The sequence below is a fragment of the Vicugna pacos genome, chromosome 30 (genome assembly GCF_048564905.1).
Source record: "Vicugna pacos chromosome 30, VicPac4, whole genome shotgun sequence".
NCBI classification, from domain to species: domain Eukaryota; kingdom Metazoa; phylum Chordata; class Mammalia; order Artiodactyla; family Camelidae; genus Vicugna; species Vicugna pacos.
Window position 1 is genome coordinate 19,184,927 of NC_133016.1, and position 22,574 is coordinate 19,207,500.

At 46.2% G+C, this 22,574-nt stretch overlaps 1 protein-coding gene, 1 long non-coding RNA gene and 1 pseudogene across 3 annotated transcripts in view; 2 read left to right on the forward strand and 1 right to left on the reverse strand.

The window, feature by feature from the left end:
- Positions 1–1,022: 1,022 nt before the first annotated feature.
- On the forward strand, positions 1,023–1,462 carry LOC140690433 (uncharacterized). The gene is made up of 2 exons (XR_012065704.1): positions 1,023–1,244; positions 1,335–1,462. It is a non-coding gene; the product is annotated as an uncharacterized lncRNA (long non-coding RNA).
- A 6,276-nt stretch (positions 1,463–7,738) lies between these two features.
- LOC102541056 (mediator of RNA polymerase II transcription subunit 25 pseudogene) lies at positions 7,739–10,311 on the forward strand (annotated as a pseudogene).
- Positions 10,312–11,440: 1,129 nt separating this feature from the next.
- LIPG (lipase G, endothelial type) overlaps positions 11,441–22,574 on the reverse strand; it is a 24,110-nt gene continuing 12,976 nt past the window's right edge. For both annotated transcript variants that reach the window (XM_072952260.1, XM_072952261.1), the window contains exons 6-10: positions 20,543–20,785; positions 19,724–19,844; positions 18,592–18,810; positions 15,755–15,859; positions 11,441–13,530 (exon numbers count right to left, since the gene is read on the reverse strand). In XM_072952260.1, the coding sequence (XP_072808361.1) occupies positions 13,509–13,530; positions 15,755–15,859; positions 18,592–18,810; positions 19,724–19,844; positions 20,543–20,785 (710 nt within the window). In that variant the 3' untranslated portion in view covers positions 11,441–13,508. The remainder of the gene's footprint in view (positions 13,531–15,754; positions 15,860–18,591; positions 18,811–19,723; positions 19,845–20,542; positions 20,786–22,574) is intronic.

Here is a 22,574-nt window from a genome sequence, read left to right on the forward strand (position 1 = left end):
GTGAAACTCATTTACATGGGCTGACCCAAGGTTTTTTGACTTTTTTTTCTAATGGAGGTGCTGGGATTGAACCCTGGACCTCATAGCATGCTAAGCACACACTCTACTACTGAGCCATACCTACCCACCACCCTAAGGCTGTTTTTAAAGGCCCTATTCTAACTTTTTTTTTTAATGTGGGGTGATTCCAAGAGGAATCACAGTAGGGAAGGATTTATGTCAAAATGGAAGGCAGAATGCTGGCTCCTGTCTCAGAGAAGAGCCATGGAGAAATGCCTCCTTGAGGATCCTGGTCGCCACATGTCAGTTCTGATCACTCTAGGTTTTATTAGCATCAATAGGTGACTAAAACCGTGTTTGAGGATCACAACTTTTAATTTTACAGTGGTTTTTGGTACTATTTCCTCCTGCTTCCCGGCTCACACTCCTGGGCCCATCAAACAGGAGTTGAGAATAGTTAATAAAGTGAGCCCTCCCCTACCGTCAGCCCCTCCAACTGTGATGCCCTGTGCCCAGAGGGCGAGCTTCTCCAGCCAGAGTCAATTAGCCTGTACGGAAAGTCCCTCTTTCTCTCTCTCTCTGCCGTGTGCCCTCGGTGTCCCTGCCCCACCAAGGACGCAGAAGCCTGCCAGGGGCTTTCCACTCCTCCCAAAGTCAAGGTGGTTTCAAAAGGTGACATGTCAAAGGGAAAAGTCCTTCTAAGTGAAGGATGTGACTTTGACCACAAGCCAACAGTCAAAATATTTGGCTTCCGGTTTTTGCCACATCTCATCTCTGGGCCCTGTGGGCTGGCCCTGGGTCACTATCTCCATTCCTTTAAGCCCTTGCATTAACTGCGAGCTGATTAGGAAATTATCTTCTGTCTTTACTTGGATTCCCTGGGAGACAGACTGTCTGAGATGGAGATTAGAGGGCAGGATGTCTACTGGGTGGGGGAGGGGTTGAACTTCGACATCACAGAGGCTTCGGCTGATCCCACCAGGAGCTGTGCGGCTTCTGCAGCCCTTCAGAGTGGTTCTGTCTTTAGGCAAGGAGGTCAGGCCTTATGGACTAGTCATTGGATGTGTACTGCCTCTAGGGAAGGGCTGTGACCTTGAGTCCCTTGGTCGGCTGAGGGCAATCCCCAGAGAGGCTCGATGAGCGCTGTCAACCATCAATATTCCCAGCAGCCAGAGGATGAGGGCCTCGGATCTGAAGGGGGCGTCTGAGAGGCCCTCCACACATCCGACAGACCATCGGAAGTGGTATCCTGGCATTTTTTTAAAAAAATTTTTTATTAGTTTTTGGGGGTGATGTAAGTAGGTTTATTTACTTATTTATTTATTTATTTTTAGAGGCAGTACGGGGGATTGAACCCGGGACGTGTATGCTAAATATGCGCTCTACCACCTCCCGCCTTTTAGCATTTTTTAATGTTCAAATTTTTAACTTTAAAAATAAAAATGCCATTGTAAATAAGTAATTGTGTGTTTGCTTAAAACTGTTTCATCCAAAAATAAGTTTTACATATTCGGAAAGAGTAAGCCATAGCTCCCTGAAGAAATAATTTTGTCTGTAGAAAACTAAGCTATAAAATACCCAACTTAACGTAAAAAGCACTATAATTCAAGTGAAGAACTGATTAAGGTGGGTTGAAAAACCTGATGTAAGAAATCAATTATCCTCAAACAGCCCTATAAATATAATACAATCCCTGCAGAAATCTCAGCAGACTTTTTGTATAAATTGACATTCATATGAAAATGCAAATGACCTAGAATAGCTAAGACAATTTTAAAATGAATCACAATTGGAAAACTATCAGTGCTCAATTTCAAGACTTGACATAAAGCTACAGTAATCATGAGAAGAGTGTTACTGACATCAAAATAGATCAATAAAACAGAGTCTAGAAAGAAAGCCACAAATATATTGTAAAAAAATTGATTTTTGACAAAGATGCTAAGGCAATTCTGTGGAGAAAGACTAGTCTTTTCAACAAATACTGCCTGAACAACTAAATATCTGTGTTTAAAAAAAAAGAACTCTCAATACCTCACACTATGTACAAAAAATTAATTTAAAACATCCATAGACTTAAATATAAAACCTAAAATTATAAAACTTTCAGAGAATACATAAGAGAAAATCTTTGTAACTTTGGGTTAGGTAAATATTTCTTACAGATGATACTAAAAGCAACATCCATTAAAAATAAATTGATAAATTGTATTTCATCAAAATTGTAAACATCTGCTCTTCAAAAGACAGGAGAATGAAAAGACAAACCACAGACTGGGAGAAAATATTTGCAGATCATATGCCTGATAACTTATATCCAGAATACATAATCCCCAAAACCTGGTAAGAAGAAAACAAACAACCTCTCCCCAAATGGAGAAAAGATATGAACAGGTATCTCCTCAAAGAAGACATATGAATGGCAAACAACCACATGAAAAGATGCTCAACATCATTAGTCATTAAGTCAATGCAAATTAAAACACTATGAGATACCATCTCATACCTGTTAGAATGACTGAAAAACAAAAGACTGACCCATAACAAGTGTTGACAAGGATGTGGAACAACTGGAATTCTCACACATTGCTGCTAAGAATACAACAATGTTACAACTTCCTTGGAAAACAATTTGCCAGTTTCTTAAAAAGCTGAACATGCATCCACCACATGATGCAGCCATTTCACTCCTAGACATGAACCCAAGAAAAAAAGCCACGTCCTTACAAAGACCAGTATGCATGCAGAAACATGGATGAATCTCAAAATAATTATGCCGTGTGAGGGAAGGCAAACAGAAGACAGCATACTCTACATTCATTCCACTTATAAAACTAACCCGCAGTGACAGGAAGCAGATTAGTGATTGGCTGAAGAGAGGGCAGTGGGAAAGATTATCAAGGGGTATAAGGAAATCTTTGGAGGTGATCGTCACGTTCACTATCTTAACTGTGGTGACAAGGTCACAGTTTCATGATGACTTCACATACCAAAACATCAAATTACATGATTTACATAGGTGCTGTGTATTGTGTGTCCATTAAATCTCAGTGTGTAAAACCGTTTAATGAAGAAGAGGAGGAGGGCGAGGAAGGCAAGGAGGAGAAGGAGATGTATGGATGAAGAGGTCTGCCTTGGAGGAGGGAGAGATGGCAGCAATGTGGTTGGGTCACAGCAGAAATGAGCTGCAGGTTTGTGAAACCACATTTCTGAGGGTTTCTTTTTGATGAGACAATAAAGAAACCTGTGGAGAGTTTGGAGCAACCAAGTCAGAAAGAAGAAAGATGTGTTTGTCCTAAAAAAGGGCACAGGACCACAGTAGGACTGAGATCTCTGACAGAATAAAGAAAATGAGTGGACTGAAATGAGTCAGATGGAGTACACGCCTTGTTGGTGACTCAGTGAGGCTCTGGCTTCGCAATAATCCCACCGAAGCTGTCTTGGGATAATGACCAGAGCAGAAGCAAAGATCTGTGCTCTTAGCATCTCCATTCTACGGAGATATTCCCAGCCTCTCTTCCTGGCCTCAACGCTTTCAAGTTTTTGTGGCATCTGATGATGATCACCCCTCTCCTATGAAAGTATAAACAGATTTGAATGTGGATTCCTTTGGGCTGAGATAATTAGCACTGGTCCAGATAAATCTGCTCCTTGCTGACCTCTGGACCTAAGCCCTTGCCTGCTTAGACCTGTCCTAGCTTCCAGCAGCCCTTTCCCACTACAACACACACATGCACTGAAATGATATAAGGAAAGTCTAGGTTACACCATATTGCCAACTGCAGACATTTAGGAAAACAAATGACTTGAACTCTACTTTGTATTTGCTTTACTCTTATTCTTTTTATTTGCTTATTAAGCTTTTTCTAGGAGAGACCATTCCCAATTTACCAATTAAACCCTCAGTTAGAAAAGACGTGGGGGAGGATATAGCCGAACGGTAGAGCACGTGCTTAGCATGCACAAGGTCCTGGGTTCAATCCCCAGTACCTCCATTAAATAAAAAAGATAATAAACTTGATTACCACAACCCCTCCCCACCAAAAAAAGAGGAAAAAAACAAAAGACAGCTTAGACACCTCTCTTCCCTTCTCAGTGGCAACCAATGCCACATGGAAACCATTAAAGAGGAGGGGAGGGAAAAACAAAAACTGCTGCTCAGAGGATCCACAGGATCAAGAGTAAAGGAATGCATAGACTTACCATGTGACCCAGTAATCCCACTCCTGGGCATGTATCCAGAAGGAACCCTACTTCAAAAAGACACCTGCACCCCAATGTTCACAGCAGCAGTATTTACAATAGCCAAGGCACAGAAACAGCCTAAATGTCCATCGACAGATGACTGGATAAAGAAGATGTGGTATATTTTATACAATGGAATACTACTCAGCCATAAAAATGACAACATAATGCCGTTTGCAGCAACATGGATGTCCCTGGAGAAAGTCATTCTAAGTGAAGTAAGCCAGAAAGAGAAAGAAAAATACCATATGAGACCACTAATATGTGGAATCTAAAAAAAAAAAAAAAAGAACATAAATACAAAACAGAAACAGACTCATAGACATAGACTACAAACTTGTGGTTGCCAAGAGGGAGGAGCGTGGGAAGGGACAGACTGGGATTTCAAAATTTGTAGATACTGACAGGCATATGCAGAATAGATAAACAAGATTACACAGTATAGCACAGGGAAATATACGCAAGATCTTGTGGTAGCTCACAGTGAAAAAAAATGTGACAATGAATATATATATGTTCATGTATAACTGAAAAATTGTGCTCTACACTGGAATTTGACACAACATTGTAAAATGACTATAACTCAAAAAAATGTAAAAAAAAAAAAAAAGACTAAAGGCATGAAATCAACTGTGCAAACCCAGCAATATCTTAGGGGACTTGGTTAGAGGAAAGATTCCCAAGCAGGATTAGCCTATTTGTAAGGTGACCACCCTGATCCAATCTTTTTCTACCCTAACGGGAAACTTTCCTTTTGATCTGCTCAGCTGGCTCAATGCAAAGATTAATTTGGATTAACGAGCATCTTCTTTTAACAATGTGAATAACTCTGGACTGGTTAGAGGTCTACTAGCCATTGATACATGAGCATGACTGAGTTCAGTTCAAAGCTTCCAACGAATCTTTGCAGAAGTCAGCTGCACTGAATAAACAAGAGCTTGGGTTGAGAGAGTAGAAAGTCAAGTAAGTTTGGAAAATGGAGTGCTTTAGAGGTCTGGGAGGGGAAGTGTTCAGAGCAACTAGAGAATGTGTAACAGGGGCCGGGAAAGGAGGTACCCAGGGGGAATAAAGTTGGCAGAAAAGGAGTGTGGACCGGATCGTCAGCAACAGAGAAACCGCTAAGCAAAGGATGATCATCTACCCATTGTATGGAAATTTCTGCAGCCATTTAAAAATAATCATAAGCTTTATTGCAACAAGAAAAATACTCCCATTATATTGTACAGCGAAGAAAGCAAGAGACATAAGAAAGAAACATCAGAGACTGACAAATGTGAACTTCATTTAGTTCAATATTTTAATTATAGTCAGCCTTGGAAGTCTTCCTTCTTTTCCTTCTCCTGATTCCCAAGACTCAGAACCCAAGTGAGCTCCACCCCTATCCTGTTTCAGCTATGTGGTGTGTGTGGTCTAGCAAATATTGGGTATATAACGATTATTTATAGCATTGTTCCTATAGAGGAAAGCTTGAACGTTCCCAAAATTCAATTTAAAAATGAACGTATGTTCACAAATTGGAGACTGCCTATAATTATTATAACATTTTGCTAATTTATATTGTTACTTTAATAAGGACTCTATTCTTTCAGACAAGGCAGAGTTGCTTGCCTCACCACCCCAACAGGGCAGGTCCCATTCCCCTCGAGCAACAATGGCACTTGTGTTCAGCCTCTGTGTGACCTGCCCTACAAATCCAACAGCCTTTCTAAGAAACCTGCTTGAGAAAAGAAGCCACTGAAATAGTTTGTACAGCACATAGGAAATGCTCTGCTTATGCCTAAAATCATTCTAAGTCATTGGCAGAGGAAAACAAGCAAGGAAGAGAGCTGTGTCAAAGAATTTAGTTTCTATTTTAAGTATTTCAATTTATTTCCTTTTGTATCCCAGCTTCAGGGAGTTGAATTATCCATTCGCCTCAGTTCACGGCATTCTCTCATCATCAAATCTCTCGTTTTATTTTTTTCCCCACCCTCCACTTAATCTTAACTTTCATTTCCTCCCTCCCACCCTGGGCACCTATTCTTAACACATTTGATACATATTCTTACAAAATGTATAGTGTTATTTGAGTATATGCATTTTCATTTATATAACTTTTTTTGTCCTATAAACATCCTATTATTGCTTACTTTTTCATTTGACAGTTTTCAAGGTCTATCCAAGTTGAATCAGGCCCAGCACTTCTAGTCCATGTTGTGCTGTATTCCCTAGACTGCATCCACCACACTTACTTGCCCACACCCCTAGGGAAGGACACTAGGAAAGGCAGATTCTAAAATGGGGGGGAGGACATAGCTCAGTGATAAAGCGCATGCTTAGCATGCTCGAGGTCCTGGGTTCAATCCCCAGTACCTCCATTAAAAAATAATAATAATAAATAAAATAAAATAAAATAAAATAGTTCCTGGGGGAAGGGTACAGCTCAAGTGGTACAGTACATGATCAGCACCCAGGAGCTCCCAGGTTCAATCCCCAGTACCTCCTCCAAGAAGAAATCAATGAAGAAACCTAATTACCTCCCCGTCAGAAAATTAAATGGTCCCTAAGATTCCCACCCTCTGATTTACACACCCTGTGTAATCCTTCCTCCGAAGTGTGGCAAGAACCTTTGAAGTGATGGCATGTCATTCCTGTGATTAAGTTATTAATCAGTAGACTTTGAGTTACTCAAAAGGGTGGCCATCCGGTGTGGGACTAATCTAATCATCTGAACCATTTAAAAGAAGCAAAGAAAACCTCTAAGACTAGGGAGTTTTTTGAATGTATGAGGTAAAAGGGAATCTTTTATTAGCTTTTTAATTTCCTTAATATTTGTTGATCTATTCAGGTTTTCTATTTCTTATTGTCCTGATTGTGACATTTCATATTTCCTCAGGTTTTACCCAGATTTCAAATTCATACTTCTAACATCTATCAGCTTTATACCTTTCTTTTACATTTATATCTTTCATTTAAATGGAATTAATCTTTGTAAATCATATGAAATAGGGATCTAGTCGTAGGTTTATCCTTTAATGAGCCCAGTTTCCCAAGCATCATCTATCTAACCACCCATTCCTTGCCCAGTGATTAACAGAGCCCCTTTTATTTTGTATAAATGTCCACATTGCCACAGAATGTATCTTATTTTACCTTTGCTCTTTCCCAATTCAAATGTTTACAAAACACTATATATTTTTACTCTATATATTTAATAATCATGACAACCCTGAAAGTTATTGTCTGTGTTTCTCAGATGAGAAGTTTGGAAAGATTGCATTTAGCCTAAAACCCACATAATACTGAGTGACATACCAGGACTTCTGACTCCAAACTAGTTTCTCTTTTCTCAATTCCCCTATTGCCTGTTGAAGCAACTGATTTCTTGTACCTAATTTTATTCTTTTATTTACATATTTATTGAACACCTAAATATATTCCAGACACTAGTCTACATCCTAGGGCTGCAACAGCAAATAAGCCAGATAAAAATCTCAGCCCTCCTAGAACTAACATGGCTGAGGGCCCGGGGTAGCTCTGAACACAGAGGTGAAAACTAAGAAAATCACCTTTGGTAACAATGGTTGTTCTGGTACCTACCTGGCATCCATCCTTCCAAGGAGTTCAGTGCTTCGGGTCGTTTGCAGGGTCAAAGGAGGTTCCATGGAAGTTCTCCGACTCTAACTAGTGGAGGGAGGAACAGCAACTGAATCCTCAAGTCAGATAAGACACAATGGAGGCACCAAGACTACACCTCTACCTCTGGGCAATTTCAAAAGTTCCTTTAGTCTGCCAGAGAGAAGGTTTCAGTCCTTTCCTCTGTCACCTGAATTAGCTTAAGAACGTATTTCTGCCCGCGGCTGCAGCATCTGCAGCGTGAAGCATTGTCCCCAGGTCCGAGGGCAGGCCTGCGCCGGGGACCTCGCAGCTGACGTGGTGTTTGTGATAAAGGGCAAGGCCAATCTGGGGACCTGCTTCGAGGGCCTCCACAAGCACTACCTGCTTCCGGTGGTCGAGTATTTTAATGGTGATCCTCCTTCCGAGACGGGCTTCAGGGGAGACTATCCGGGCCCAGTACAGCCTCGTGGTGTTCAACACGGTGGACAGCGCTCCACAGTCCCACGTCCAATGTCGTGCTCCCACCAGTAGAGCCTGAGTTTGTCACCTGGCTGGATGGCATGAAGTTCATGGGTGGGGTGGCGAAGTCTGCAGCTTCACGCCGAAGGTCTCAGCAGGGCCTTGCAGGCAGTTTCAAGAAGACGCGCGAGCAGAACGGCCAAACACACCGAGTCGGCCTCCTTATCTTGTAACTGGCGCCGGACCTGCTGCCTACTGTCGAGAGTACCACGTACTCTGGGTGCACGTCCGAGAGCCTTGTGCAGAAGACTAGGGAGCCAGGGATCTACTTCTCCATCGTGTGTCCCCAGAAGCTGCCTGCCCTGCAGCTTCTGTTGGAGAAGGCGCTTCCTCCGGCCAGGCCATGCTGGAGCCACTCCAGCCGCCAGCAGATGTGAGCCAGGACCCGATGCACATGGTGCTGGTGCGGGGCCTTGTGCTGTCCGTTGCGGGTGGCTCGGCCCCAGGCCCCCTCCAGCCAGAGTAGCCTGTGCCCTGCCTCCAGCTCCACCCTCGGGGGCTACACTCTTGGCAGCCCCCCAGCAGCCTCTGCCTCGCCCCACCAGTTCCTCAGCAGTAGTACCAGGTCCCCGGGAACCTAAGTGCAGTTCAGGCGGCAGCCCAGAACGCAATAGAGGCTGCCAAGAACCAGAAGTCTGGGCTGAGCCCTCGCTTCTCGCCCATCAACTCTCTTCAGCAGGCCGCTCCAGGAGTGGGCCCCCTACAGCCTGGCCCAGGCTCCCCGCTGCCTCCAAGGGTCCCTGGCGCCCCCAGGCCGCCTCCCGCTTCCCAGCCCAACCTGGTCTCCACTGTGGCCGCTGGCCCGGGCCTGGCGCCCCCTGCGCAGCCTCGGGCACGTCCTTGGCGGGCACCATGGCCACAGGCGGCGTGAGCGGCCCTTCTCCGGCCCAGCTCCGGGCCCAGGCTCTCGGCGGTCATTAGTCAGTCTCCAAAGCACTCCCGGCCTGGAACGGGTTCCTCAGGTGGCAAGAGAAGCCCAAACCTGCCTCCGTGGACGCCGACACCAAGCTGACGTGTCCCTGCCTTGTGTGGGGGCGGTCTACGTGAAGTATCGCGAGAACCTGAAAACCGGGCAGTGGCCCCAGGCGCTGATCGTGCGGCTCATCCCCCAGCTATGGACCACCCTGGGCCCTTTGTTCCAGAAATCAGGGATGGTCCAGCTCCCCGTCACCAAGGACCTGGACTCCCTCAAAGGCCTCTACCGCCTCTTGGGCATCGGCTCCGCGGGCTGCGTGCACTTCCACCGCACGGCCCCCTGCGAGGCGCGCGTGCTCATGCTCCTGAACTCGTCCAAGAAGATCTTCAGGGGCCTCATCCCCTACGACCAGCGCAGCTTCGTCAATGGCATCCGGCCGGTCATCACCCACCACAAGCAAGTCCAGCAGCAGCGCAGGTTAGGGGCACAGCAGGCGCCCCCTGGGCTGGGCCTCATTCTGGAGGTCCAGGCAAGACCCTCACAGAACTGCTGTCACCGCCGCAGCCCTGGCCTAAAGATACCACAGGGGCCTCAGCGGCCGTGGGGCAGCCCCAGCCCCAGGGTGCCTCCCAGGCCCCCCCACTCCAGGTGCCCCACAAAGCCCTCCTGGAGTGGCCTCTGGGCAACCCCCTCCCAGACTCATCCTTCGGCCACAAAACCCAGCTGTGGAGCTTCCTCCTTAAACCACCACCGTCCCAGACTGGGGTGTCCCCTGAGGCCTCCCTCCACCACCTCCAGCCATCAGAGGCCCCTGCACTTCTGCCACCACCACACCAGGGCCTGGGGCATTCTCAGCTGGGGCCTCCCCTCCTGCACCCGACACCCGCCCAGCCCTGGCTGGCCTGCCCAGCTCCCTCTGAGGGCTCCACTGCCAGGTCAGATGCTGCTGAGGGGGGCGGTCCCCAGGCCGGGTCCCCTAGCAGGGCCTGCAGCCCAGCATCATGGTGGACAACATCCTCATGGACCTCGTCTGAACCCCCAACACCCAGTAAAGTTCCTTTTAACACACACACACACACACACACACACACACACAATGTATTTCTTACTAACACAGCCCCTCCCCTACTTCCATGATTAAGCCTGATATTTCAGAATGTCTTGGGTGGAAAGGAAGAGCAGCCACTTTCCACCATCATGAAGGCCCCTTGCAGAGAGATTTCTTCTCATTTTAAAACATTTTAACATTTAAGACTAGAAAGAAAGTCAAATTTATGTAATTCATCAAACTTCATAGTGGTAGATCAGTTTAAGATTACTAAAATCTTGACTACAAGATGGAATGATTTAAAGGATGACTTAAAGGGAATAAAAAGTGAATTCCTGATGGACAGATGGCATTATCCAATTTCACTTTTTATAAGTAGTAATTGCATTTTTAGCTGGGCCCCTGGGCACCCCTAGTAAAAACAGTATTTTCCAGCCTCTGGCGTGATCATCTGACTGATTTCTGGCCAGTAGTATGTGGGCAACTTCTCAATCATTCTCTTAAAAGAGGACATGTTCTCCTTTCCCTTTCTGCAAGCTGAAAGAGGCCCTGATGGGGACACTTTCGACTGTGGGGGTAAGGGGGACATCCTATGAATGGCACAGCAAAGTAAGAGCCTGAACTCCTCTTGGCTTTATGGAACAGAACCTCAATACCAACTGGGACTTCAACACAATAGACAATTCACCTTCTAGCTGGTTTAAGTCACTGTTATCTAGATCCCACGAGACCAAACATATATCCTCACCAGCATCCCCCAATGTCCAGCCACCATCCCATTTCTTCCTAACATCCACCTTTAGCATTTCCACTGCAACCCAAATAATTTTTCTCTTGTTCTTTAGTGAAAAGAGTTGTTGTCCACTTCCTACCAATAATTAGTATCAAGTAGAGAATACATCCTACATTAATTTAACTTTGTTAAACCCCAGGCAGTCATAATTCTTTCAAATTTTAAGAACTGAGTTGGGAGGGGAGGGTATAGCTCAAGTAGTAGAGCACATGCTTAGCATACTTCAGGTCCTGGGTTCAATCCCCAGCACCACCTCTAAAGGTATATAAATAATAAGTGAACCTAATTACCCCCCCCAGAAAGAATTGAGTTGCCAGACCACTAAGAATTTTGTAGATTTTTATTATTTCACTATTAACAATTTTTAATCTTGAAATGGGTTAATCATAAAGTAAAAACTAACCATATATTTGTTTTTATACATTATATACACTTGAGAAATAAATAGTATTGTAAGCATTAAAAAAAAAGCATCATTATGTACAAATAAGGCTTCAAGCCAAATGTATAAATACAGGACCCACTGGGGATTTGATTCCCAAGGCTTCTGTTACTAAAAGCAGAAGCAGAAAGTAACCAGGATGCACAGTCAATAACAAATTCTACTTTGGCTAGAAATCACAGAAGTAACAGAAAAAGCACCCCGTTGGATTGATAAAAAATACCTTGAATTAAGGTATTTGACTGGTCATGTCTTCAGAGGTTTTGCACTGAACAAAGATACAACTTTGGCACAATACAGATTAAAACAATGCCCTTTAAAAACCTAAGCACAGAGAAAATCACTCTTCACCACCACCACCTGGCATCACATCTCCTTCCAAATTAACCTCATCCATAAAAATCCAAACCACTTGGCACTCTCGTTCTCCCGGTTATTTATCAATAAAAGGGTTTAGGGTTTTCTGGATGGCTCTGAAAAAGAGTCCTGGTTTGTCATATCTGGGGCATATTGGTGGGAAACGATGTAGAAGTCTTGATGGAGTCGCAGAGATAACCATACCATGGGCATTGCCTCCAGGAGGTCTGGGTCCTTACCTGGCTCCACCACCAACTTGGTATATAGTTCTAGGCATGTGGCCAAACCTCACTAAGCCTGGGTTTTTGTAAAGCAGAGATAATAGTAACTGCCCTTCTCACCCCCTGTTGTGAGTCTCTAATTAAGTGATGCATGTTCAAGTCTTTAGAAAATTATAAAAGGGTTCCTCAGATATCATGTATATTAATTCAAATCGAGATCTAGAATTGGAGGCTTTTTGACAATGCTCAACTCAGAAAAGGCACTCATATGAGAGCAAGGTATTCCAAGGAGGGAAAAAAACACTGCATTAATTAAATCTTGGCACCAGCTGTGTGTGACAGGTGCTGGTTTCTGTATAAACAGATATGTATAACCTATGTAATACCTTCCAACTTCCTACACGGAAGAGGTTTTGCTCTGAAGCAGTCGCATTTGGCCATTGGTCACCATTCTGGCCCCAGCACATCTGATACTCTGCTTACCACTCTGCTGGTGATCAAAGATGTCACGCTTAAAGGGGATGCACGTTAACTAAGAAGAAATAGGTCGAAATCACTTAACCCTCAGGGTCTTCAACTCTTACATCCTGTAGCCTTCCCAGTGCCCCACGTGCCTTTCATCACGTGCATATTCATGGATCATCTCAACTCGAAGGGAGTTTAGACATCTTAACCCCCTTGGGTTTCAAATGAGGAAGTGGTCTGCAGCGACTTACTAATGTGTCTACGGCCACGTGCTAATTAAGTTTAAGTGCTTAATAAACATCTGTCCAATTAAAAAGGGAGCAATGGGAAAATAAGACACCCAATGATGTGTGCTTCAGAGAGTGAGTTGGGGAACAGGACGGAATGTCTAAAAGGTAAACAGTACATTTAGCCGGTTACCCAATTGAACCCCAACAACAGCAAGGGCCTCCCCAGACCTACTCTCCCCTCCCGGGTGAATAAGGTCCCAGGTCTGCCATCCTGACACGAGTCAGCTTCCAGCAGAAAGACCCCTCACGACAACTCAAGTCAGTTCAGACAGCCGACAGCCTCCCATACAGAGCCACTCCAGGGCCAGGGTTCCTTGTCAGGTGAAGCACAGGCTCCTCTGGTCACCGAGAAACCAGCCCGAGGTGCACAGAGGCCTGGCATTCAGCTGTTTGCACACAGATCTGGAGTTAACGCTATTCTAGAGCAGCAGCAGGAACAGCAGTGCGTGGTCCGCTCCGGCGAGAAGTCCCAGCCATCACAGGAGGCCAGGTGCTGGGCCCAGCAAGCAGGCTCTTCCCAGGGCTCCAGCGTCAAGAGGGGTCCTTCCAGCAGGTGGGTCCTCAGCAGTAACGTTCCTCCATGTGTTTGGAAGGCGGGGGCCCTTGCTGGCACCCTCAGGAATGCTCCACGGTTGGACTGAAAGGAACCACGTGGAAGTGTGATTCATTAGCTGGCATAGCAAACACGCAGCTCTGTTTACCTCAAGACCAAGCTTTCTCACATACCTCATCACACTCTTTTATTGCTTCCCTTTCAGAACAAATGGAGAAGGTCCTGACTGTTCCTTCCTCCCGCTTCCCCATCAAGCCACAGATTCACTTTGAGAAACACCACACTGGAGCCCACTCAGGGTTCCTAGTTCCATATACCTCAATGCTGGCATTTGCAGATTTTGCACAACACTGACCCACAGCAGGCACACGCACACACAGGCACATGCACAGACACAACTGCAGAGAGAAACATCAATGCCTCGCTGCTTTGATCTGAAATACAAGAGACCCTGCAGTGTGGCAGGAAGAGGGCAAGGCAGAGTCAAGAGATCTTCATTCTAGTCTCAGCTACGCTGATGTGCCATGGGACCTCTCAGAACCTCAGTCTCCTTCTCAGTGAACAGGTGAACAGTATCCATGTCAGCAGAGAGAGTACTTAAGGGCTAACATGTGACTAGGTGTTAATTTATGACTTGGGTTCCCATTATTTTCTGCTCCTTTAAGGGTAAAGGAAAGGATAACTTGTTTTCTCAAAGAGGTATTATGAGGCAGTTACAGCATTCTCAACTGTTAAGAAATTCTGGAGCAGAAAGGAAATATATACGAATAAGGATAAGCACAGGGACATATACACAAGAGCTTGTGGTAGCTCACAGTGAAAAAAAGTGACAATGAATATATGCATGTTTATGTATAACTGAAAAATTGTGCTCTACTCTGGAATTTGACACAACATTGTAAACTGACTATAACTCAATAAAAAAATGTTTAAAAAAAAGAATAAGGATAAGAATAGCAACCCTTCTTGCAATCTTCATGGCTGTTCTGAGGATCAATGAAATTAATACATATGGAAGCATTTGGAAAGGTATACATTTGAATACAAACGTAAAGAATTAAAATTATTATCATAGTAGAAAATCATATAAGCCTACACTAGACTGAGTCACTTAATTAGATGGGCAGTTTTCAGAATCCCACAAGTCCTGTGATCACGGAGTTTGTGGTCACATTGATGTTCCTGAGACAGAGCAGCTGGGATGTAGCCTGGTCCTCAGGGTTGGCAGACAGTTAATCACAGGGGACCCCAGCATGGGTGCAGCTGCTTGATAATTGATACCCACATGAAGGAGAGGTGACTTCTCTGAGCAACTGGGACCTCCATGCTCAAGAAAGAGCACGGGCTTCAGGGTAAACCAACCTGCTTCATATCCTCACTCTGCCATCACCCATTGCGGGACTGGGAAAAAGTGAGTCAACCTCCCTGAGCCTGGGGTTCCCTAACTGTTCACATACTTAATGATACCAGCATTTTGGGCTTGATGATAAAAGCAAATGAGATGATGTGTGGGGGGCACTGAATGCCAGTGGGTGCACACTGCATGCTCGGTGCACGGCAGCAGCGTTATTATCTAGTACCTCGGACGGGGCAAAGGGTAGGGGCTTGTGGGGGGCCATCTCCCTCCTCCTCAGGAGGCATTTAGGCTCAGAGGGTATGTGACAGATTCCCCTTTTGGATGTACCCACTGCCTTATACCGTGAGATCAGCCTTCCCAATTCTGAAACAGTGAGACCCCAGCATGGGGCAATGGGGACACTGAAGCGAGATGACCCCTTGGTGGCATACAGAGCCACACACACGAGCACTCCTGCTTCTCAAAAAGGGGGAGAGTTGCCCACTAATATTCACCTACACCAGCCTGGGTTCCAGAAAACCTTAAAAGAGGACTTCATCTGTGCTTCTCCCTTACCTCCCACCCAACTCTCCAGTCCAGCCTAGTGCCCAGAAGGAATCCCCAGGAACTTCCCTCAGCCCTGGCCACTACACAGAAGTTCAATCCAAATTGGGGACGTGGGTGCCAACTCCGGGGACTTAGTCCTGGAAAGACCTCATTCCAGCAGGACTGTGGCTGTGACCCTTACAGGGTGAGGTAGAACAAGAGGCAAAGGGACACTCACACCCTCCAACACCCTGTCTATCCCACTGATTTGTCTTTCTCCTTCCAGCAGAAGATCAGCTTCATAAAGGAAGGGACTTTGGTCTGTTTTGTTCACCACTATGTCCCGAGTGCCCAGACTCATGTCCAGTGTACACTAGGGGACCCGTCAACATGCACTGCTTGAACCTCTGAGAAGGTCCCGGTTACCTGGTTTCGTTTTTCATTCCCCAGCCATCCCGACACTTGTGAAACCAGAGCTCTTGGCCAGGGGCTATGCGGGTGTTCTCGAGATCTTCTACACAAAAAGTCAATCTAGGAGGAAAAAGAAACCACCAGTGAAGCCAAAAGTCCAGGGGCGGGTGCACATGGCTGCACCCTGCATCAGCCAGACGGTGCCTTCAGGATCTGGGGTGGATGGAGCAAGGAGAAAAGGGAAGTTTTCATCGTGCCAATCCTGACTCAAGAACCTTCCGAACTCTCCGCTGCTGCTACAAGCACTCTAAACTGTGTCTCACTTTGCCGTCTCCCAAGATTCAGCTCATACAGCCTTTAATCCCACCCCTCCCCCTTCTCCCCTCTGCCTACCCAAAAGGCTGGCTGCTTTCAAGGCACAACCTCTCTGGAGGCTGTCCCGATTGTCCGAGACCTTCCTAATCTAACACTCCCTTGATCTCCCAATTTAATAAATAGGCGCATCCCTATAAACGTTGCTTTTGTCATTTCCATCACTTCTTACGGCATAGAGTTCATTATGAAGGTTGTGTCCTATTCCAACACATTATATCCCGCCCTGAATAGCGTGTGGATTCCCGTCACCTATGGTGGACTGTAAGCTCCTTGAATGGAGGAACTCCAGGTGCTTCCAGCACAGTGTTCAGAAATATTCACTGACAAGTGTCACTGGAACTCAGCTGTGAGTCAACACCAAAGATTCAAGAAACAGACAACCAAGATCACAGGAAGAATCAGTGGGCCGATAACCACTTCAACTATAACTTAGAGCCAAACCCTGCGCGCGGCCCCGGCTTTGGTGGTGTGTGGTCAGCATGATCCTGTGACCGGTAGATGTGTGGGATGCCTGACCCTGATGCTTACCAGCAGGACAAAAGCCACATGCAGAACAGCTTTCAGAAGCTCTATCAGGAGCCCAGACAGCCCATAAACACCCACCACACTCATAATCAGGAAATACAAATGAGAACAGTAGGGGACCAATTCAGACCCAATGGATGGCCAGAGTGTGCACCAAATGTAGGTGAGGAGGAAGGGGAGAGGGAGCTCTTACTCTGTGGCTGAGACTGAAAATTGGTCCAACCACTTTGGGGAGGGATTTAGTAATACCCGGTCCAGCTGGAGAATACACATACTATAGCCCAGTTATTCAACACACCCCAGAGAAGCCCTCACACACGCACACAAGTCAGATGTCCCAGGCTGTTCGTCTCAGCACTATTTGTGACTGCAAAAAAGCAGCAACGACTCAAAGGTTCAGCAGAACAATGGCGAAACTATTGCTTGCACGATGGCGGTTTACATGTAGGAGTTAAAGGAGAACAGACAAGATCTGTACGTATTGGATAAACCTTACAAACAGTGTCGAATGGAGAAAAGCAACTTTTAAAGGGATAGGTCCACTCATGTAAATTTCAGAAGCAACCAAAACAATTCTATAGGTTGTTTATAGATATAAGCAGAAGAAATGAAGGCATAAATTCCATGAAGGAGGGAAACACACCAACAATAGTTAATGTCGGAAGATTAGTGCATTTGGTTTGGAGGGGGAGGAGTCAGATGGGGGAGGGGCACAAAGGGGCTTCAACTCTCTCTGTAATGTTTTCCTTTTTAAAATCTCGTATCTGAAACCAATATGAAAAATGGTTTACCTATATTAAGTCTCGGTGGTTTATAAAATTTGAAATGTTTTATAAAAATGATCATCTTTCTAAAACAAAGAAAAAAAAGATCATCTTTCTGCTACCACACATAGGTTCAGGCTGCATTTACAAGTGCCAAGAGAAGGGAGAAGACACACAACTATCCAGACCACAGCCTGGGTGCTAACAGCTCCCCCACAGCTGGCACACCACCCCCTGCAACCCTGCTCCCTGCCCCAGTTCACAGGTTTCTAGACCAGAGTCACTCAAACAAGGGACCCAGGCCTCCACTCCCCTCTTGGCCAAGCTGCACCATAGGTGGTGGATGGACACGGGACACGTGAAGACCTGCCATGGAGAAAACACCGGAGGACATGCACAGGGGATGGAGGCTGCTTCCCGCCGTCCCAACATGGCAGTGACCTCCCAGAGGTCTGCGGAAGGACTTGGCCAAGAAAACCTCCTTGCTAGACAGAGGTCTCCCAGGTTTCCCTGGCTTCCACGTAGACAGAAACTGCTCAGAGAGCCAAGGCACGGTTTTAGGGGCTGATAAACAAAGGTGTGGCTTTTTGTGCTAGGCTTAGTTAGCAGACATGGGGAAGATGCCAGCTGGCATGGCACTGAGGAATCTCAGTTACTCGACGTTAGGACCCCACCCATGTCCTTGAGTCCGAGCCTCCCAAGGACAGGTTTAATGCTCCGAAAATTGGATGCAAGGGAAACCAGGTCCCCCTGCAGACCTCATCCATGCAGGCTCCCTAGACTTGATAGCCTGGTTTGTTCTGAAAGGGAGCAAGCAAAGACTTTTGGTTGCATGGACCCCAGAGCAAGCAGATTAACAAGCAGCACTCCTAAAGAGCGCTGTCCAGGAGAAGCTCCACTCCTCCAGGCTGACACAGGGCTTGGCAAACGGGACAAGGGCTGGATTCGAGCCCTCGCTGGCCCACCCCTTTCAGCTGAGGGCCTGTGATCGGGCACAAGCTGCACAACAGTTGACAAGAGGCCTTGATCTGGAAATCACTTTTCTCTGCACGGGGTTTGAGGTTTTGCCAAATGCTCTAGATACAGAAGGCTGGAAGGTGCGTGCTCAGCAAAGGAAAGGACGCTGCCGAGCACACGCCTTCTGCTGACCATTGACACAGGACAGGAAAAGGGGTGTGGGGCACTTACTTCCGCTGGGTTTCCCCAGACTTGACCCGGATGCGCCTGATATTCAGCTCCCGCTCGGAGTTGCGGGATTGAGTCAGGTAGCTGCGAAGCTCCTTCCACAGGCTGTACCAGGACTGAGATGTCCCCTCCCAAGTGAGTTTGATCTTCAGGAGGTCTCCCAGGTCCTCCTCAGTGTAGACAAGGAAGGTGTTGGTGGCATTCAGCCCGATCTGCTCCACTCTGTAAAGGGAGGAAGAAGCTGGTGTCAGTCCCCTGCCACCTGGAAAACTGCAGCACCACTTGGGGTGACACGATAGCAGCACTTGCCCCCAGCAGGTGAGAGAAATGAGCAAGAGGTCCCTTTCCCCAACGCCTGCCACGTCCCACCAGCAGGACCAGGTAGGAGCACAGCTCTGCTTCATGCAGACCTTGCCCATGGCACCTCAGCTTCTTATCAAAACCCTTCCTGGGGGGGACAGGAGCATCTCCCCATTTAGGCTACTTCCTAGGGGGGAATAGGACCAGGAAAGGACAGACATGAGAAAGCACAAAGAAGACACGTTTTCACTCAAGAATGTCCTCTTGCTCTCAGCCCACAGGCATCCTTCTCCCTCAGAGCTCCCAGTCCCTCCTGCCTATCCCTTTCACTTGGCACTTGGGGGAGGCTGCCTCACCCCATTTGTGTGCACAACTATGTGGGCATACAAGCCTGGTCCCCCCACTCGGCCCTGAGCCCTGAAAGCGAGTCCTCTGATGACGTTACTTTGCAATCTCAGCATTACTCAGCGTGGTGCTTTGCACCTTGTAAGTGCTCAGTGGCTGTGTACACATTGCTATGTGCCCCTCCCACAGAGAACTAAAAACGGGCCAGGGATGACGTTTATTAAGTTCCAAATTTCCTAAAGCCTCAGGAATCAGGCATTGTCTGAGATGAAACAGCAAATTCTCATCCTTCTGACTCATCCCAGGCGCTCCCTCCCAGAAACATTCTGAATCAAGGGCTCAGCAGAGGATATAAAGAAGAAGAGAGGAACCACGCATCTCCTCCCAGACTACACTCTCCTGCACTTGTCCGCCTGCGACTGCGCTCTCTCTCCTTCTCAAACCAACTTGTGCTCTGTCCTGGACCCAGCAAAGGAAACACATGACTTACATTTCCAAAGGCAGACTCTGGGAGTCTGCACTGGTGCCGTAAAGGGTGACATAAAAGGTGGGTTCGATTTCTCCCACGTTCTTATAGCTGAAGACGTGGATTTTCATCTGATAATGATAAACTGCAGAGACAGCAGAATAAAGACATGTGTGAGCCTGGCTTGCCATCGTAGGGCACCCTGACCCAAACTGAGTCACCCAGCACAGTGAGTTTTTAGGGACTGACATCCTTTGGGTCTAGCCCAGCCTCTACCTCCCTCTGATCTCGCTCTGCTTGATGGCCTGAGAGGTCACTGCAGAAGAAGGAGCCCTGAACTTGGGGTTTAGGGAAACCTTTGGGGGATTCTGACCTAGATACTTTCCAGCTGTGTGACTTTGAATTAAAAACCAAGGTATTAACCTCTTGAGCCCCAACCTCCTCATGTGTAAAATAACACCCACAATACCCACAAAACCTTATGGTTTTATAACATGTTATAAAAATGCAAGGCATAATTTTGATCTCTTGTTGGTCCTACCTCAGACTATGTTGACAATCAAGTGAGAAAACAAATATAGAACAGCTTTGAAAAGCTAAGTGCAAGATAGAAATTTAAGATATTGATATTCGTGATCCTAGAGTGATGCTTCCCACCACAAAAGGAGTCCCCATCGTTAATTTTTTAAAGATTAACTTTACTAGGGCATGCACAACATGACCTGATTTGCAATGACTTAAATTAACTGCTGGAATGTGTCCTGTTCTACAACGTGGTATTTAGAAGGAGGAAAAAAGATAAAGCTCCTCCCCCAGGGCGACGCAGACGGGGACCAAGGTTACCTCTGAAAGGCATGCCCGCCCGGGTTTTTAGGTACATTTTGCTGTTCCTCTTGTTCCTCGTTTTCTTGGCATTGTAGCCAATGCTATTACAACGGTTCTTCCGGCAACTGAGACAGATGCCCTTTTTGAAGCGGTTGGAGTCCGTGCACTGGAATGCGAAGCTCGGCTTGTCCTGGTTCACCAGGGAGTCGACAAAGAGGTGCACGGCCCGCTCGTGCTCACACTTCACCCCCTCTGCGATTGCTGGGGGAGGGAGAGACGGAGACCGTCAGCACGAGCTGCTCCTGTGGGATTGGCCCCCTCGGTCAGTAAGTACCTAACACCTCGTCAGTGAGAACTGCATTGCATGTCTTGTTTATGCAATTCTTAACCCTTGCCCAGTGATGTGCTCTCAGTAGGACTGAAGGCCAGTCCTGCCACTCAACTGCTTGCCCTCCAGGTATGAAGACAGCTCTGATTCATACAAAGCAATAAAGAGCAAGAACGAACACAGGACAAGCACTTAAACAGGGTGATGGAGACCAGTTGTGCAGCGGGAGTCACTGTGCCCTGATAGAGTTGTGTGGTCACAAAATGCTGGAAATGGATCAGATGCTAAACATCATCTCGTCCAGGGCTCAGCAAACTAGGGCTTGCAGGCTGGACCCCTTGTCGTAAAGTTTTATGAGACCATAGCCACGCTCTTTCGTTTACCTACTGTCTCTGGCTGCCTCCACGTTATGGCAACAGAGTGGAGGTGTTGAAACAGAGGCCATATGGCCTTCAAAGCCTAAAATTATTTACTAGCTGTCCTTCTAAGAAAATGTTTGCCAACCTCATTCTAGTCTAATTCTTTCAATTATAGATTATGACCCTAATGCCCTTAGAGGTGAAGTAATTTGCTCAGGGTCATGCAGTCAGTTGTTTGCAAAGTTAGGGCTATAATTTGGATTTTTCTGGTCCATAGTACATCATTATTCCTTATAACCAGAGGCTAAAGCCAATAGTTTCAGTAAATCCTGGCACCTTATGGAAAATTTGTCAAAGCCACCTGTACCCCTTTCCCACTCACACTACCAACCTTAAGAAATGCCATCATCTGATCCCCCTGAGACAGGGCTGAACTCCTCTTGCAAGGACCCCCATGCCCTGCAGGGGCTATTTGGATATTATCATATTGGGAAAGGGCAACTTAAGACTGAGTGACAAAGTGGGACATCCAAAGAGCAGAGCATCAGAGTGGAGACAGCCAGCCAGGGCCAAGACTTAGAGATGCTGTCAGATGCAAGGCAGTGAGCAAAGGAGAAACCCAGCTCATCAGTTTCAGCAGCAAAAATGCAATTCGGCCCAAGTCAGCTGGGAAAAGGCTTAGGCATTCAGGAAGATAAATGATAAGTGAATGGAGAAAGCATCTTGATTATACTTCTTTAAAATGTCATAAAAAATTAAATTATAGTGCATCCATGCTAAAGAATATTATACAGCCTTTAAAAAGAATAAGGGGGAGGGTAGAGTTCAGTGGTAGATTGCGTGCTTAGCATGCATGAGGTCGTGGGTTCAATCCCCAGTGCCTCCATTAAAATAAATAAATAAAACTAATTACCCCCCCCAAAAAAGAACAATAAAAAGAATAAGGTAAGTAGATCTGTGTGCTCTGATGTCTAAGAATATCCATAGTCTATATTAGGGCTGAAAAAGCAAAGTTGCAGAATAATGTGACTTTTAAAAATATCACACACACACACACACACACACACACACAAATATGCAAAACAAAAAGACTGGAAAGATACACACACAATTGCTTATATTGGCTACCTGTGGAGAGTGAAAGCAGGAGTGGGAGGTGAGGGGTATTTTTACATTTTGCTCTGTGCAATTCTACAATGCTTGGTTTCTCCCCCAAGGAACATGTATTTCTTTTGTTATAAAACAAAATTGATCAATAATAACTGTGACCTTAAAGCGTAAGAAGGCAGAGCAAGGACCATGGGAAGGCTGTCAATACGCTTGCAGGGTGATGCACTGTAGGATGAACAGTGCTGGACGGCCA